The sequence below is a fragment of the Vigna angularis genome, chromosome 8 (assembly GCF_016808095.1).
Source record: "Vigna angularis cultivar LongXiaoDou No.4 chromosome 8, ASM1680809v1, whole genome shotgun sequence".
NCBI classification, from domain to species: Eukaryota; Viridiplantae; Streptophyta; class Magnoliopsida; order Fabales; family Fabaceae; genus Vigna; species Vigna angularis.
The window spans coordinates 34,422,109-34,439,704 of NC_068977.1; the positions used below are offsets into that span (position 1 = coordinate 34,422,109).

The following is a 17,596-nucleotide window of genomic DNA, read 5'->3' on the forward strand; positions in this document are numbered from 1 at the left end:
TTATTTAATACAGTAGAATCTATCTATCTACGTGTCTCTTTCATAATTTTTCTATTTTCGGGAATTAAATTTGGGATTTTGTCCAAGGAAAAAAAAGTGCAGAATCATTGGTATTGACCATAATCCCTTGATTTACTTGATAAAACAATGTGATTAATATTAAAAAAAGTTATTATTTTGTTATGAATATTAAAAAAAGTTATTGTTTGTGTGAAAGAAAAAAAAAGATAGAGAGAGAAAGAAGGAGACGTCCGTGAATGGAGTTGTGTTTTATTATGCAGCGATATGCACGCGCCTGTCACTATCTTGCATTAGGAATTAAAGTAGACAAAGCCTATCTTACTTTTCCAACCCTTATATATAATACCCTTCACCCTTTCTCTTTCTTCCCACCCAAACCCTTCATCTTTTCTCTCTCTACAATCACTCTTTTTTCAACTTTTCAATGGAGGAAACAACCAAGAAGCGAGTTCGTCACGAGTTTGCTGCCGACTCGTCCGACTCGCCCGAGTCTAAGATTCCCCGAGTTGACTCGTCCGAGTCCTCGGTACTCCACTCCGATGTGCAGCTTCAGCACGACATTTTTAACATGCTTGACGATGCTGACAATGTGCCCGACCGTGACACGGTGCAGGGTCTCGACTCGGTCATCAAAAGCTTCGAGGATGAAATCAAGGCTCCGACTTTGGACCCGAATGACCCGACCCAGGTGCCTGATTCAGGCGAGCTGCAGACCAAGCTGGGGTATTTACTCGAAGCTTCCGACGATGAGCTGGGGTTGCCACCGACCGAGGCTGCTGTTGAGGAAGAACCGGGTCGGGTTGACCCGGCATTGCTTGAGCTTGCCGGGTTCAATGGGTTTGAGGATTATGTTCCGGGTTTTGACGCGTTTGGGTTCGGTTCTGGATTCGCGGCGGAGAGTGACGGTGGTGTTGGGAGTTTCGTGACCGTGGATGGGTTGTTCGATTATGCGGATTCGGCTGCGGATGTTTTGTGGCGGTCGGAGTCGTTACAAGCTATGTAAGTGATGGCGGTAACAGCGGTGACGGTGGGTGAAGTTTTGTGGTGGGGTTAGTAAAACGGTGCTTAGGGGTGGAAATGTAAATCTAGGAAAATTTGGGGGTATGAAGAGAAAAAAAATAGTAGCACAGAAATGTAGGTGTAGATGTGAAAAGTTGTAGGGTTAAGATTTGTTTGTTGCTTCGGTTTTTTCGATGAATTCAATTGAAACAAACTGGACTCTTTGACGACACCGTTTCATTGTTTCAGTTTTTTTTTAAAGATTCACGTTTTTCTTTTTATTTTTGGTTTTTATTTATGGAGAAAGTATTTTCTGTGAACCTGAAGAGTGTTAACTGCGTTAAATAACGTTTTAATTACTTTAGTACAAGATACTTTTAATCACTGTTTTACTCAACAATTTTGAGAATTTTTTATCATGTTTTATACTGCTTTTTTAAAAAAAATTGTAATGAAAATGAAATTATTGGAATATAGAAATAAAAAGTAAAACAAATGTTTTCTAAGTATATTATTAATGTTGCAAATGTAGTATATTTTTTGGGTTCCACATTAATATTTTGCAAAATTGAAAAGGTTCATTCTAGTATAAATATCAATTTTTAAGAAAGACTGTCCAACAAATATATCAATTTTTTATAAAAGGTCACTTGCAATTTGCTTTTCTTTCTGAAACTCGAAAGAGAAAAAAGGTGTCGTTACTGGTTAGCGTTACGTTACACCTTATTTATTAATGGTTGTTACGTGATAACTTGAAAAAGAGTTGTTTTTGTGCTGAAATGGTGAAAGAGTTGTTTTTGTGCTGAAATGGTGAAACTTTTATGTTTTTGTTTGGTTTAGAAAGTGGGAGGAAAAAAGGGAGAAGAGATTATTTTCTAGATTTATTTGATGGGAAGAAAAGCAATCACTGAGGTCAGTTGATTGTTTAGGAAAAAAGGAAATTGTACATGATGGTGATATATTTAGATAATATACAATAATTGATTTTACCCACTATACCATGATGCTGACATAGCGAAATTAATTGAAACAAATATTGGTTGCTTGACCTTTATCATGAAAATTAATTTACTTCTTATCATAAAGTCAATATGGGAATTCTATAATGAAAAGATAAATAAATAAATGAAATTTACAAATCGTGTACGAGGGTGAAAAAACGCAAGAGGTAAATAATTAACTGTTTGGTTGAATTATTATGTTGTTTAAGGTTTAATTGTTGTTTAGTGAATTTCTTTTGATAATTAAAAGATAAAAGACCTTAATGATAAATGTTTTGGGTGTGGGTCAAGGTCAATGTTGTGTTGTTCAAGATCTAATTATTATCTAGTGAACGATCTTATATGCATCATCCAAATCGATTGAGATTTAAAGATAAATGTTTCGGATATGTGACAAGGTTAACTGTTTAGGTCCTATTGTGTTGTCTGAAATCCAATTGTTTTCTAGTGAGCAGTCTCCTATGCATCCAAACCGATTGGGTAGTACCTAGATAAGGTATTTTGATGCCAAAGTTAGTTCAATGATTGACAAATAACAATGAATGTAATAGTTAATGCATGTTGATTACCTTTTTACTTCAAACTTTTATAGGTTTTGTGGTAGGCTTTTAATTAACGATGGTTTAATTACAGTCCAATTATGAGTAATCATACTTTTATCTTAAGTTAATCTGTTTTAATGTTAATATGTTTTGGTACCGTTTATTCCAATTGGTCAAATTCAAGGCTGAACAATATGCTTGGTGACCATCCAAGCTCAGTGGCTTGCTCTCCCAACTGGTGCATGGTCGATCGATCTAATTTATGGTTGGTTGGGCTTGCTGGTTTGATGTATGGTAAGTCGATCTACTTGGTGGTTAGCCAAACTTTCTGGTTTGCTTCAGAGCTAGGAGTTAACCATCCAATTTGATTTGTGGTGGACCGATCTATTTGGTGGTCAACCGAGCTTGCTAGTTTGCTCTTAGAGTTGCTAGGTTGACCATCAGTTTGATGTATGGTTGGTTGGTCTGTTTGGTGATCGTCCGAGCTTGTTGGTTCGTTTTCTGAGCTAATACTTGACCGTAACTTCTAATGTGTGGTTGATCAGTTTATTTGGTGATCGGTCGAGCTCGCTCGTTTGCTCTTCAAGTTGGTAGTTGAACTTTTCGTCTTAATCACACATCATATGAACAGATTAGTCGTTCGTCCAAACTCGTGATTCACAACTAATTTGATAATTGACCATTCTAATTATAATTGATTGTCCAGATTATAATTGACCAAACAATCATAAAATACAGTAAACAAAAATTAATAAATGTAATTCAAATTTTAATGACTTGATTTTTTTTAAATTTTTCAATAATTTCTTTAATATAGTTTATCCTCAACTTTTTATTTACTTACATCTACACTTCATTCAAAATATCCAAGATACAAACCAATAAATTATTCAATAAATTCAGTTTCTTGTTTTACCCTTCATTTTTATTTTTTGCTCTTCCAAGCTTGAGAAGGATGATCCAACATTGCAAAAGACCTTTATGACAATATTAAACAGTATCACTTTTCGCTCAAATAATTATATATGCTATCCTAGGATGTCTATTGGCTTCTTTTGACTCCATGATCGATGAGTTAAAAAAATACGACTACAGCAGAAATAAACATTAAGAATAACCACAAAGGTAGAACTAATATTCCAATTAAATATATATAAATTCAATATATTTATAATTTTAGTACTGGCAACCCAATTTACATTAACATTTACCTAAAAAAGATAAAGACTAACTCGTTTACAATATTAATATTAAGTTTAAACTTAATATTAATACCTATAAACAATTCGACAAATTTGATAATCTATTCTATTTTGATATAGATATGATATAATTATTTTATGACAGGATGTTAGTGTTTCTAGATGATTATTGATGATTCTCATATCCAACTGATTATATGTTTTTTTTAATTCTTCATCATTATATGATTTTTTTTTGTTTGTCTAATTCATTCTATAATATTTTATATAGTTCACTAACTTAATACTTAATCACATCGTGATAATATTTCTATAACAACTATCAACGCGTGCAAAACCTCACAGTTGTAAGAATTCAAAAAATAGTTAAAAATAAAAGTGTCATTTTAAATGAAACTTTAATATTTTATTAAAATATCGAGTTTATAAATAATTTTTTTTCTTATGTAAGTTTTATTTTATACAAATAATAATTTTTTGTAGACTTTTTTTTTCTTTAACATTGTTAATGTTTTTGTTGAACAAATTCATATTTTTTAAGGTCAAAGACCGTCGTAGAAATCCTAAATAAAGTAGAACAATCATAACTTATAAAATGTGACTATCCAAACAAATAAACAGGAGATTGAGTTAAACAATATATATGTAAAATTAATATAAAGAAACACGTTGATATAATAAACAGTTAACTTGTGTACATTGTAAGTTTACAGAAAAAAAAAATAAAAAAAATCATGCGACTAATTATAAGGCCAGCTCTTTATTGTTTGACGATATTTTAACTTCAGCCCATAGCTTGAAGATCTAACTATTTGCTAAACACAGTCCCCAAAAGCACTAATCTCACCTCTGAACTTTATCACAAGAACTACTACTCTTCGATAAAATTTAAAACTAACTACATACATCCCTTATATACTTAATTATTGATTAGTTAAGTTAGAGTTTAAATGTCGATCAAATTTAATTGTTACTTTTCTATTTTATTGCACACACTTATGTTAAACACTGAAAACAAATTGTACCGTATAACCGTCTGGTCAACATTAGATCGGACAATTTAGATGATTAAGCATATCACAAATACAATTATCTTTCGAGATTGAACAACCTTGACCCATAGACTGAATCGTCATCGTATAGAATCATTACTTCTAACATAGATCAATTTAAGAAAAAGTGTGATTATTATCAATTGCATCATGATTAAGCCATTACTAATCCAAAACCTATTACGAAGTCTATAAATATATGTTTGAGGTAAAGAAGCAGGTTATGATATTTAATACACATTAACTATTTGAATTCTCGAATTTTTACTAATTTTAACATTGAAATACTTCAAATAATTTTTAAATATAAACAAACGAATGATTAAGATAAACAATGACATAAAAATAAACATTTGAAACTTTAACAACTTATAAACTAATAAACTTTTAACTTCCACTCTATACTTAACAAAAAAAATGTAAAATGTAAGAAGATATTCAATGTAGTAAAAGTTGTTGCTAGCAAATACGTGAGAGTCCTAATTATTTATGTCACATTATGAATTATGACTTTTCCACCGTTATAGTATCCCAAGGTTGATTTCTAGAAGAGAAAAAAGTATAAGAAATTATAATGCAACTATAATTAACTTTATTAATTAAATTAAGTAAATTACATTTAAAATATACAATATATAAGATGTAATTAAACAAGGAATTTACTATAAGATAACAATTTTCTTTCCTATTCTTTTTTCGTTTAAACCGAATGCATACACTTTCATACTTTTTACTTCTGTTTTTTTTTTTCACTTTATTTTACTTTTACTAAATGACATATCCATTTTTCACATATTTCACCTCTACTATCTAAATTTATTTTCTAGCAATCAAACAAAGGTTAGTTAATAAAATTTATATTTTGACTCTAAAATATTCATCATTCTAATGATCTTTATATAACTTATCACTTAAATTCTTGAAATTAGAAAACCTTAACGAATGAACTTTACTGTATCCTCCCACTCATACCTGTGATAAATTGATTCTTTAGGGCTTTTCCCCCTAAGTTTAGGAATAATGTGACAATTAATGTCATTTTATTGAGTCAAATAGTTTTTTATCAGTAGATTATCACCCAGTATAAAATATTTGTTTATTAATAAATTAATAAAGTTAAAATAATTTAAGAAAATTTTGACAATTTCTAATTTTCGAAGGAGTAAATATTGAGTATTTTTTTTCACAAGTTTAATATACTTTTTAGTATTTGTCTCAATTTTTTTATACTCTATTTCAATATATATTTTCTTATTAATTATTGAGAATACTCAGTTTTTTAATATATGAAAAAAAAAACAATGTAATGCAAGATAAGTTAGTAAAATACAATCGATATCAATATCCGTTGCTAGCATTCTCATCCACCCATGGCGTTCACCGTGCCCATTGGGAGTGGCGCGGCGATAATCCCCTGCGGCAACACTACCGCAACCACTCGCTGCACCCGTTTCTTTCCTTCGTCAATTCGAACGCCAAGCAATCACCTATACTTGGCGTGCCCGAAGAAGTTCTCCTCTGAGTCGCATCGTTTCCGCGCCGTAACCGAACCGCAGGCCACGGCGGAGATCGAAGACGAAGAGCCCCTGGACGAGGAATTTGTTGCCCTTTACAGCAAAGTGAATGACTTTCTCCGGGAAGAACCGTATCTCTGGGAAGGACCGCAGTGGGACTTGCTCGGTTTCTTCGTCCAGTATTCCTGGATTATTGGCTTCGGTGTCGCGGTATATATAACTAATCACTCTATTCAACTTTGTTTCTTCTTCTTCTTATTCCTGAAAGTGTTGCTGTTTGTTCATGAAATTATAGTTCAGTGTTTAACAATATCTAAACTACTTGCTTAGGTTTAAACAATATCTTGAGCTTTCAAAAGTGTTATTACTTCTGGGAAAAATATTGTAATCTTAGTTTTAAATTAGTTTAGTTAATTGTAATAGTTTGAATTATGTTAATTCCATAAAAAAAAGCAATTAAAATTAATTTGTATATAACTTACTTTTGTATAAACTCTCTCCAATAACTTTTTAAAATTTTAATTTTTAACCTTTATCTTTAAACTTATACAATAGTGCTCGTCTTAGTTTTTAATGTTTAAATCTGTAGGGTTAACGAGATTAAAAAAAAAAATACTCGTAGAGATTGAAGCAAGTTAAAAATGTAAGGACTAAAGTGAGTAGTTGCTAGCTACAAGGATTAAAGCCTAGAAATTATATAGGTAGAGATCAAATGAGTAGTTAGGTCTTTTAGTTTTTTAAAGAATGGTGATTTTTACTATGTTTTGTTGCATCAATGTCGGGTTTCTCATGAATTGTTTTTCATTGAGTTATTAAATACAGAACTCTTTTTCTTAGTTTAAAGACGTGCATGTTTAATTTAAGAGGAAAGAATTAGGCTATTGCTTTGTTTATTTTGGACAAACTCAAGTTTCGAGTTAAACACTTTCTCATATTGTTGAGATAGAAGAGATAGATCTATTCTTACAATTTAGCATTAGAGTAGAGCCTCAAGTTGACCACTTTATGTATCAGAGGAAAAGTTTCATAAAACTTCATGAAAGATCATACCCATTCATTGATAACTAGGAGTCTCCATCACGAGGCCAGTGACCTTCTTCGCAGAAAACTTTTTACTGACAGGACACGATTTGAGGATGTTCATCAAATATGGATGGAGATTTTTGTTGGTGAATCCACATGCCACATATATGTTCTTAGATACATAATGAGACTCTTAATTCATATAAAAGGTTTTGAAGCTTTGTTTGTTTTCTTTATTGTCTTAAAAAAAAGAAGAGAAGTGGGTAGTCTTAACACTCTATGTCTATGATGGTTCAATCAAGGTTTTAAATTGTAATATTAAAGAACATCATGTAAATATTTATGTCTGTTATTAACTTGCTTTGATCTCGACCAAATTTTGGTAGTGTGCAGGGTATCATGGATATCTTTACTGAATCTTTGGATGTCCTTATGTTCACTGTCATTGCAGGTATGTGTTTCTCTATATGGTTGTCTTACATATCAGGAACCACCAAAAGAAGTGAGGGAAGAGATGGAAAGAAAGTATGGAGTGAGGTCTGGAGTGGAGTCCGGTGTGGAGTCTGATGCAGAATCGGGTGCAGAGTCCCGTGCAAACTCCAGTTCAGAATCCAGCGATGTTTTTGAAGAAACTGATGCATATGACTCTGATGTATTTGATTCCAATCCAACAGAGGTTGCTCCTAGTTTGGATTAGAGTCTTCATAGACACTGCAGATTGAATATGCCTTATTTTTGGCATATCAATGCAGACAAATGAATTCAAGCTTTTTCTGAACTAAATTTGTAAGCAATGCTTCTACATACTTGTACACCTTTTTATAGTGTATCACTTCTGAGATAGATTAGATCAAGTGAGTTAGTGATACGAGTATATGCATTATTAGTAGAAGGGGAATTTCATATGATTGCTCACATATCATTGATGACAATCTTCAGTCTTGGTTGCATACCAAATCCATTGAAATGCAATCAGGTAATATGGTTGGGTCAAGATTATAATACATTTTGATTACAATTTATGAAGTGTAAAAATTAATGATTAAAATTTAATTCAATCTCTAGTAGAGAAGGTAAAAATTGTATAGTATAATTATAATTTTTCTGTTACATGTAATCATAATCTAAATAAATTTAAAATGTCTAGGTTTAACATATTGTAATATAAAACTATTTCATTATACTTATTACATTATGTTACTAAAAAAAAATAATAATGCTACAGTAATAACATCAACCAATGGTTTCCTTATGTTTATGTTAGTTGCTTTGTTACTCCGAAACCCAAATCCCATCATGACAGGTGTTGGTGGAACTGAAAATGCAGGAGAAGCTACAAATACAGAAGAGCAAGATCATTAAAAATCATAAGCAAGTATCACAAGGTTTATATTTGTTTAAATACTTGAAGAAAAATTGTTAAATAAAAATACAAGAAAATAGAAGATTTGTAAAAGGAAAAAAAGAAAAGAAAAGGTGTTGTTTACCCATAACAGTGGAGTTGTTCTTTGTGCCTAAAGAAACCTGAGGAGCAGTTGCAGGCGTATGCACTTGATTCACTGAGGTAAAGAAACAAAGAAAAAATCAGGAGCAGTTGCAGGCGTATGCACTTGATTCACTGAGTTAAAGAAACAAAGAAAAAATCAATTCAATACATAATGTCATGAAATTATTCAAAATAACCGTTGAAATCTAAGTAACAATTATTTATACAAATCCATAATATATGATTTTGGATTAAATGTGAGTATTTATGCAACCTAAACAGACGGAGATATTGGCATTAACTTGAAGGTTGCAAAGAGCTGGTAACTGCAGAGCAAGTGTTCTGTTGATGGGAAAAGAACTGAAGTTAGTGGCATTGAACAAGAGGCAAAGGCAATGTGGCTCTTGGCTGTAGATCTGTTTGAGGTTGCCACAGCATAGTGACCCTGGAGAAGGGGAAGTACCCTGCACAAATGGGGTGCAAGGAATAAGGGGAATTAGGCTAGATGTGCATTCAGCTATGGTGGGGGTTGAAGGGTTAGAGTCTTGTGAAAGTATGTTGGGAAGATTAGAAATAAACAGCAAGAGAATAATCTGACACAAATTGGGGACAAAAAAGAAATTATCCAGAGACACCATTTTGTTATTTGTGTTAGTGTTTATGAAAGGTATCTAAATAGATAAATGATCACTTTTCTGTGTGAATTTTTCCATACATTATGTGTGAGTTCCATCTAACATGTATTTCTTGTTTCTTCCTGTGATAAACTAATTCTTTTAAAAGCTTAAAAAATGTCAAGCAGAGTTACAATAGTTTAATTTTCCTTCATCTAAATCAATCAATTAAAACTCTATATATAACTTTTGAGATGATCATTAAATAAGTCAATAATCTCACCCTAAAATTTTCTCAATTTTGATAATAAGATATTTTGAATGAATACTAATAAATAAAAAACCAGTATTAATATGCACAACAATGCTTATTCTATCTCTCTGTCATTCTTTCCTTTCTTTTTTTTCCTTTTTATTTACTTCCTATTCATAATTAGCACGGTATACTTCCATGATTAAATTGTTTTAATGGTTATTTTTAAATGAAAAAGATAAGAACATAATTGTCAAATCTGAAACAGAACTAAGTCAGGAACCAGTTCACATGTCTCTTAAAAAATCAATTTAAAATCTCAAAATAGAGTTGTTCAAAACTTGACAAGATAGATACTCATTTGGTCCATTAGGTGAAATGTTTGATAATAAAAAAAATGATTTTTTTACATGTTAAATAAGTTCAAATAAAACCAGCAAAAGTTTTTGTTTTTGCTTGATATTAAACATTTGTAAGCTGATCACTTTATTCCGGCAACAGTATGATCTCATGTCTTTTTTGTTTCAAAAGAAAGTATGCTTTCCTTTGTTTATGTAGTGGCATGCACAAAACGGTAACAAAGAAGTCAGGAATAATGTGACAAAGTAAGCTACATTTATCTCCCTTTGCCTAGCTACTCACAGAAAGAATCAGATTCAGCAAATTAAAGGAGCATCATCAAGGGAAATGCTAACCAGCTCATTATAAACTTTTTTTGACTCTCAAAGCTTGTTGTTGCATACTTTTAAGATTGAGTTTTCTTTTCCTAGCTCTCATTTCTACTATTTGGATTTTTCAAATTCCTGTTGTAGCTGTCTCTCTATCTCTTCCTAATTAATTGGTTTCATGACAGTGAAAGCAAGCACTAATCACCATCTTTTAGTTACCTAAAGAGTTTAGAAGCTATAAATGCTTAAGATAATCTGAATATTTTTTGTTTTCTTTGGGTTGCAGCATTACTGCATGGTGATGAGGATCAACATTGATTGCAGTGGATGTTACAGAAAAGTCAAGAGAGCCATTCTTGATATGCCAGGTTAGTTCATGTTTGGATTTCAGTTCAGAGAGTGATATATCATTTTTATTTGTTAAAAAACTTGTACTGAAGTTTCACAAAAATGGTATCATTAGGCTTCACTGATCATTCTTAATATCTATGCAGCAAGTTCTTATAGTTGTGAAATAAAGTTCAATTGTAGATTTTCTTAATTTCTTTGACTGTGTTAGGGTTGGACAGCCATCTCCTTGAGAAGCAGCATACAAGGGTAGTTGTGTGTGGCAGATTCATCCCACAAGATGTGGCAATCAAGATAAAGAAAAAAACTAACAGAAGAGTTGAGATTTTAGACATTCAAGACTTGAGCGAGAGCAATGAAGAAATGGAAGACCAGAAACCAATCACCAATAATTGGACTCTTTTAGCCACCCAGAATCAAATGGGAGCGTGTCTGGCTTGAGAAAAACAGAATATATATATATATATATATATATATATATGTGTGTGTGTGATGTACTATTTATCTCAGCTGCAATAATTTTCCTGTTTATGAAGTTATTAGCTGGTAGCTAGTTACTTTTTCAGAGAACAGTTACTCTTATGTGTTATTTCCAATAATTTAAACCTTAAATATATATGAAACATATACATTGCTATCTACTTCTACCAACTCAACTAATGGCGCATTCTAGGGTATAATTAGCATCTTTAAAATGAAATAAACTCCTTAACAAATCCTACTAAATTTTTTAAGAAAACCAGTGATTCTTTCTAACAATTTTTCTCTTTCTTCCCTTTATCTCTTATGCATGTTAAAAAGATATTAATGAAGGTGATAACAGAAAATCGCTGGTGACATACAATTTGAAATGGTCAAGAAAGAAAGAAATAAAAACTTGCTTCATTGGAAAATTTAAAACACACAACTGAAGCACCCTGCTATACAACAGGGTAGGTTTTACATATGCATTGGCAGAACAGAACATCTATGCCTTCTTTCCCTCGCATGCATGCACCTTTTATTCCTCTTGCATACACTATAACCATATACAAGATCCACCGCATTTACACGACAAGACAGTACTGTACGAGTACGTATATATGCAGCAAACTTATTCAAAAACACAACAATATAACATGTTTATACTATGTAGTATACTTGCATGCATGCACAGACATGATGTCTCTACTTGTTGTCACTGTTGCCTCCGGGAAGCTTCTCTTTAATCTTTTCTATTATCCCTTTCTTGTCCTGATCATTCTCACGATACTCCCTTCCATACACATCATCTCTGTGTGCTCCCCCAGTGTTGATACCATACCCAGTTCCACTTCCATAACCACCACCAGCGCCGCCACCAGATCCATAGCCGCTGCCACCTGTGGTTCCACTTCTAGGACCAGTCCCTGTGTCAGCGGTGTTGGCTCCAACGTAAGGGCCTTCCAGACCAGTGTCACCAGTAAAGCCGCCGGTATTCCCATGTTGCCTCCCGGTGTCACCAGCAAAACCACCGGTAGTCCCATGTAGTCTCCCGGTGTCATGTTGTCTCCGGGTGTCACCAGTAAAACCACCGGTAGTCCCATGTTGTCTCCCGGTGTCACCGGTAAAACCACCGGTAGTGCCATATTGTCTACCGGTGTCACCAGTAAAACCACCGGTAGTTCCGTGTTGTCTACCAGTGTCACCAGTAAAACCAGTGGTTGGTCCTTGCTGTCTACCGATGTCACCTATAGTTCCGTGTTGTTTACGGGTGTCTACACCGTAGACATTACTGGTATCATGTTGCTTGTTAGTGTCATCCCTAACACCATCGGTGGAGGAGGTTATATAGGTGACACTGGCAGCTTGAACCGGGTTGCCATATTCATCAGTTTCCCTTACAACGTTTCCATACTCGTCGATCTTGCGACCCTGATCCTCGTACTGCTTCTGATAACTTGCCATGGTTGATGATGTTGTTGTTGTGATTATACGAGCTTGTGTTTGAAGGTGCTGTTGTTGATGAAAAGAAGCATGCTAGCATGGGGTTTTATACGAGAAACCAAACATAAGAATCTGGTCAAGGGTCGTAAAAGCATGACACGTGCCATGTGAGTTGCACGATGCATCTGCCACGTGCTTGGACACGTGTTGGTGTAATTTTTTGTGAAAGCGTTGGTGTCGTTTTCAGGATCATGAGTTGACACGTGCGAACTGAACTTGGTGGATCGGTGGAACAGGCCCAAATGGATAAGGTTTACCTTCCTGGGCCATGCATGGGTGTGAATTTCTGTGTCAGTGAAAGGTACGAAGAACGTGACACCTGTGACAATTCGATAAAGATAAGAGAATCGAAAATTAGCCACGAAAAATTTAGGAAAAATGTTCTTGAATTTTGATAATGTGTATATATCAGTGACTTAAAATAAATATAAGTGTTGTTGAAGCTATTTTAGTGTTTAACCAATATGATTAATTGAAATTTTAAGATGATGTTAAATTAAATTTAATACATTAAAGTTATTGTAAAATTTATATTCATAAGGCTAATTTTGCTTTTGGACGGTGAAAGTGGGTTAAAGGAGCAAGACGTGGTATAACTTGGGTTGGGCTTTTCTTTAACCCAGAAATGCATATTGGTCCTTTCTTTTTAACTATTTGTTTTTCTCTAACTACACCTGTGATGCTTTGTCAAAATTTATTCGAATATTATTCTCGTGCACGTAATTGGACTCAATGTTCTGAAAAAAGAGAGTAAATTTTAGGATTATAAAAATTATGTGTATTTTAGGAATTCAGTGTTTTTTTATTATTATTATTACCATTTGGCTCTTTTGTTTCAAAATATTATTTTATATATAGTTTAGCGCTACTATAAATCTATTTCTCATCCAAAATATATTAAGGTTTAAAATATGTGATTTTTTTGACTTGTAAACTCTTAAACATTGCTTCTCTGTGCTTTTAGTTCGACTGAGAGTTAAGGCCATAGATTTTGTAAGCATTGACAATGATATTGTTGAAAAGTCAGTGAAAAATAAATGTTTACTTAATTTAGTTATTTTTTGTTTTTTATGTTTATTCTCTAGTACAATGAAAAATGCATTTTTGGCGTATGTTTATGGATGTCTTAAATATTTTTTTATGATTGTATAAATCATTAGATTAGAACTGCATATTTTGATTTATTATTGTGAGTCATTCTTAAAGTTGTGTTTTTACTATTAAGTACATCGTGGATATGGCAAGAGACAAAAATAGAGAAGACGAAAAGTGTAATTGTCTTTCAAGTGTGATGATGATTATTTGTCGAACGTGTGAGCTTTTGAAATTTAATCATTATATCTATCGGTCAAGTTAAACCTAAATTATACACCGGTCAACTAACAATTAATTACACAAATTAACAAAAATTATTTATATTTAAACTCTTGACATGATCAAAAAAAAAAAAAGTCAATAATATTACGTTTTATTATCTGAAACGAGCATATAAATTTTAGAGAAAAATTTAATATGTTTACGTGTATAACTCAAATGTATTATTTAAACAATAAATTTTAATAAAAAGGTGTAGTTTTAAATAATCATAGTTTGTTAAAGCTTATAATTATTTTTGTATAGTTGTGTAGCTCATATTACTCCCTTATAAAAAAAAATTGTATCTCACTTTAATTACACACTTACACAAAAAAAAAACACACCCAATAAAGGAGCAAGAGTGACACGGACTTTATTGAAAATAGAAAATAATTGTAATAAACTCTTTTACTTTTTCTTTAAGAAATAAGTCATTTAAATACGTATACAACAACTAATTGAATAATGAAAAAGAAAAAACATTAACTAATTCCTAAAAAATAGGAAAAATTATCACCACTATCTACTAACAATCAGTTTTACCAAAATGATACAAATTTATCTAACAATCCCTTCTTTAACTAATTTTTCTAACATTAATTTAAACTAAAAATCTTCTATCCTACCCACTTCAAGCATTTTTTTGTTTGAAATGTATTTATCAACTTTTTTTAATATGCAACTTGATGTTTACTTTTGCATTAAACAAAATTAATAACTTCGTTTTTATTAGATCTCTAAAAAAAATATTTGACATCGATGTGCATGCTTCTTTCATGCAAAATAGACTTTTATACAATTTTATAATTGAGCTATTATCATAATAAATGATTGCTAGTCCATACTCTTTGAAGTAAATTTCATCAAGTATATTCCTCAATCAAATAACTTGATATGCCCCTCTTATTGTAGCTACTAACTCGGTCTCAGTTGTTGATTTTATACATCATGAGATGTTTGTTGAACCCATCATGAATACATACATGTATTATTTTTCTTATGACAAAGATCACCTGCATAATTAATCTATGTGAAACTAAACAAATCTAATTTTTCACCCATTTGATAGAATGAACTATATTTAATGGTCCCTTTCAAGTAACAAAAAATTCTTTTTGCTGCTAGAAGATGTATCTTTTTCGGACATTCCATGTATATATTAATAATATTTACAACATTCATTATATCTCGTCTTGACAAGTTGGAGTGTAATTTTTAACTTAGATGTATATATAGTTATATTTTGTAATAGAATTATCCTTACACTAAGACAAAATTTGTCTTTGACGATCCATTATTTATATCTAAAATAAAAACAATAAAAATAAACATGATGACAATTTTATGAATAAGTAGAATGATTTTATATGAAACTACTTACGAGCTAACGTAAATGAGATAATTTACGTTAGGTTGCTCATTGTCCAATATAAATTATCTTGTTTATATCGTCCATAAGTGGTTGTTCATTATCCAATGTAAATTATCTTGTTTATATCGATCCATAAGTGGTTTGATGTAAATTTCTTCTTATATTTACATCCACATGCTCTCTCTCCTCCTTTTCACTGAAGAAAACATGTTGAATCGTTCTTTCAACTTAAGATTTTATCTCTAGAGACGAAATAATGGTGATTTGGTAATGCTTTTTGAACAAGTTTTTTTCTTTAATAATAAACATGACATGATGAGTACTTATGTATGATTGGTTTATCATTGAAGTTTGATTACTAAAATTTCTATTTTTATCTATAACTTAGAAACATAAACACAAAACAAAGAAGAAAAAAACTCCACGAAGAATAAGAAAAGTATTCTTTTGAAAAGTTAAAAATACAAAAGAGAGAAAAGACGAAAACTTTATATAAAGCAAAGAAGACCTATATGACAAAAGTCACTAGGACACTAACCTATTTTAAGGAAAGACTATTATACACACAATTGTACATTACTTATTCCTTTACATCCCCTCAAGCTAATGTCTCCAAGTTTGCTTCGAGATTGAAGAAAAGAAGAACACTGATTGGTTTGGTGCGATAATCAGCAGCTTGATGTTGGACTGGTAGATGAACAACGTTAATATAGAACCGCTAGTAACCTTGTCACGAACAAAATAAAAATCAAGTTCAAAATGCTTTGATCTAGAATGCAAAACTGGATTAGCAGCAACCAAAACAGTATTGAGATTATCACAATATATAATAGATGTAGAAGGATGAATGGTAAGTAATTATATTTCAAATAATTTTTTTATTAGTAATTGATTTCTTTTTAAAATGTCGGCAATGTAGTAATTATATATAGAGTTTGGCAGGAAGTTAGTTTCTAAAATGGTGCTGCACAACGACTCTGAAAGAATATGATTGTGAGATAATTAGTTAATACGCTGTTTGACTTTTGATAGATAAATTAGTATAAGGTCAAATCTCAATCTATTACTAAAATGTATTTATAAAAAGAGTTATGCATTTAATAATAGAATAAGTTAATATTAAAAAAAAATATTTATTTAACTATTTAAAATATACAATCAATTTATAGTATTAAATGCTACATTAATATTTATTTGATTTTATTTTATAATATATATATATATATATATATATATATATATAATGTTTGTATAGATGTTTAAATATTATAATTATATTTTGTAATATTTTTAGCCACATAAGCTTTTATGAAATCCTACACTCAATTTATTATCTGAAGATTGCTAGCAAAATCACCAAATTTTGGAACTTTGATAATTGAAACACGTATTAAAAGCTGTACTAACTTTTTACAGTTGTGCCAAAACTCAGCAAGATTTTAAGATTACCTGGTTGATGTTTGTTATCACATTTATGCTAATTTTAAAATGGTTATTAATCTTTTTTTTGTTGTTAATAAATTAATATTAGCATCTATAAATAAATATTTTATTAATTATGTTTCAAAGAAAACAATGTTTTTATATTTTAGAAAATTGATACTAACTTTTACTTATTGTATTTTAAAATAATTATTAAAATGTATGAGTAATTTAAAAAATGTAAATGAAATGAATTTAAAGATACCAGTATTATGAAAATTGTTTCGAGAATAAGTTTCACTTAAAATAACTTTTTGTGGCTTGCTCCAAAGTTATTAAGAGGAAAAATAATCACAAAAATAATAGAATAGGATATACAAAACATATTCACTTCATATATATATATATATATATATATATATATATATTTGAAGATAAGGATAATGATACTTTCACAATATTTTAACAACATCTACGTGTTATTATGTGATTGGTACAAAATTATTTCACAATCAATAATAATAATCATAAATATTAATATAGACCAATCACAAAATAATACATAAATAGTGTTAAAATGTTGTCAAATATCATTATCCTAGAGATAGAGTAGAATAGTTTAGATAATTATTACATAATAGGCTTAAATGCTTACTTATTTCTGTGTTAAGAGGTGAATTTCTGTTTAGTACTCGATTTTAAAAGTGCAGACATTAGGGTTCCAAAGTTGTCAAAATTGTATAAATTGAGTCTCTTCC

The 17,596-nt window shown here is 31.1% G+C and overlaps 5 protein-coding genes across 5 annotated transcripts; 3 read left to right on the forward strand and 2 right to left on the reverse strand.

Annotated features, from left to right (window-relative positions):
* Nucleotides 1-373: 373 nt before the first annotated feature.
* Nucleotides 374-1,250, forward strand: LOC108344621 (uncharacterized). The gene has a single exon (XM_017583055.2). It carries the CDS (start codon nt 446-448, stop codon nt 1,022-1,024), a length of 579 nt encoding a protein of 192 aa, XP_017438544.1. The 5' UTR covers nt 374-445; the 3' UTR covers nt 1,025-1,250.
* A 4,880-nt stretch (nt 1,251-6,130) lies between these two features.
* LOC108344620 (uncharacterized) lies at nt 6,131-8,194 on the forward strand. The gene is made up of 2 exons (XM_017583054.2): nt 6,131-6,541; nt 7,806-8,194. Exons 1-2 carry the CDS (start codon nt 6,188-6,190, stop codon nt 8,049-8,051), a joined length of 600 nt encoding a protein of 199 aa, XP_017438543.1. The 5' UTR covers nt 6,131-6,187; the 3' UTR covers nt 8,052-8,194.
* Nucleotides 8,195-8,502: 308 nt separating this feature from the next.
* LOC108343986 (non-specific lipid transfer protein GPI-anchored 10) lies at nt 8,503-9,587 on the reverse strand. Its single transcript, XM_017582448.2, has 3 exons — nt 9,115-9,587; nt 8,842-8,913; nt 8,503-8,687 (listed from the first exon to the last, which is right to left on the reverse strand). Exons 1-3 carry the CDS (start codon nt 9,476-9,478, stop codon nt 8,542-8,544), a joined length of 582 nt encoding a protein of 193 aa, XP_017437937.2. The 5' UTR covers nt 9,479-9,587; the 3' UTR covers nt 8,503-8,541.
* A 682-nt stretch (nt 9,588-10,269) lies between these two features.
* On the forward strand, nt 10,270-11,346 carry LOC108344623 (heavy metal-associated isoprenylated plant protein 26-like). Its single transcript, XM_017583056.2, has 3 exons — nt 10,270-10,565; nt 10,662-10,743; nt 10,935-11,346. The coding sequence occupies exons 1-3, from the start codon at nt 10,554-10,556 to the stop codon at nt 11,162-11,164; spliced, it is 324 nt and encodes a 107-aa protein (XP_017438545.1). The 5' UTR covers nt 10,270-10,553; the 3' UTR covers nt 11,165-11,346.
* A 239-nt stretch (nt 11,347-11,585) lies between these two features.
* LOC108344619 (dehydrin DHN3) lies at nt 11,586-12,722 on the reverse strand. Its single transcript, XM_017583053.2, has one exon. It carries the CDS (start codon nt 12,647-12,649, stop codon nt 11,891-11,893), a length of 759 nt encoding a protein of 252 aa, XP_017438542.1. The 5' UTR covers nt 12,650-12,722; the 3' UTR covers nt 11,586-11,890.
* Nucleotides 12,723-17,596: the final 4,874 nt, after the last annotated feature.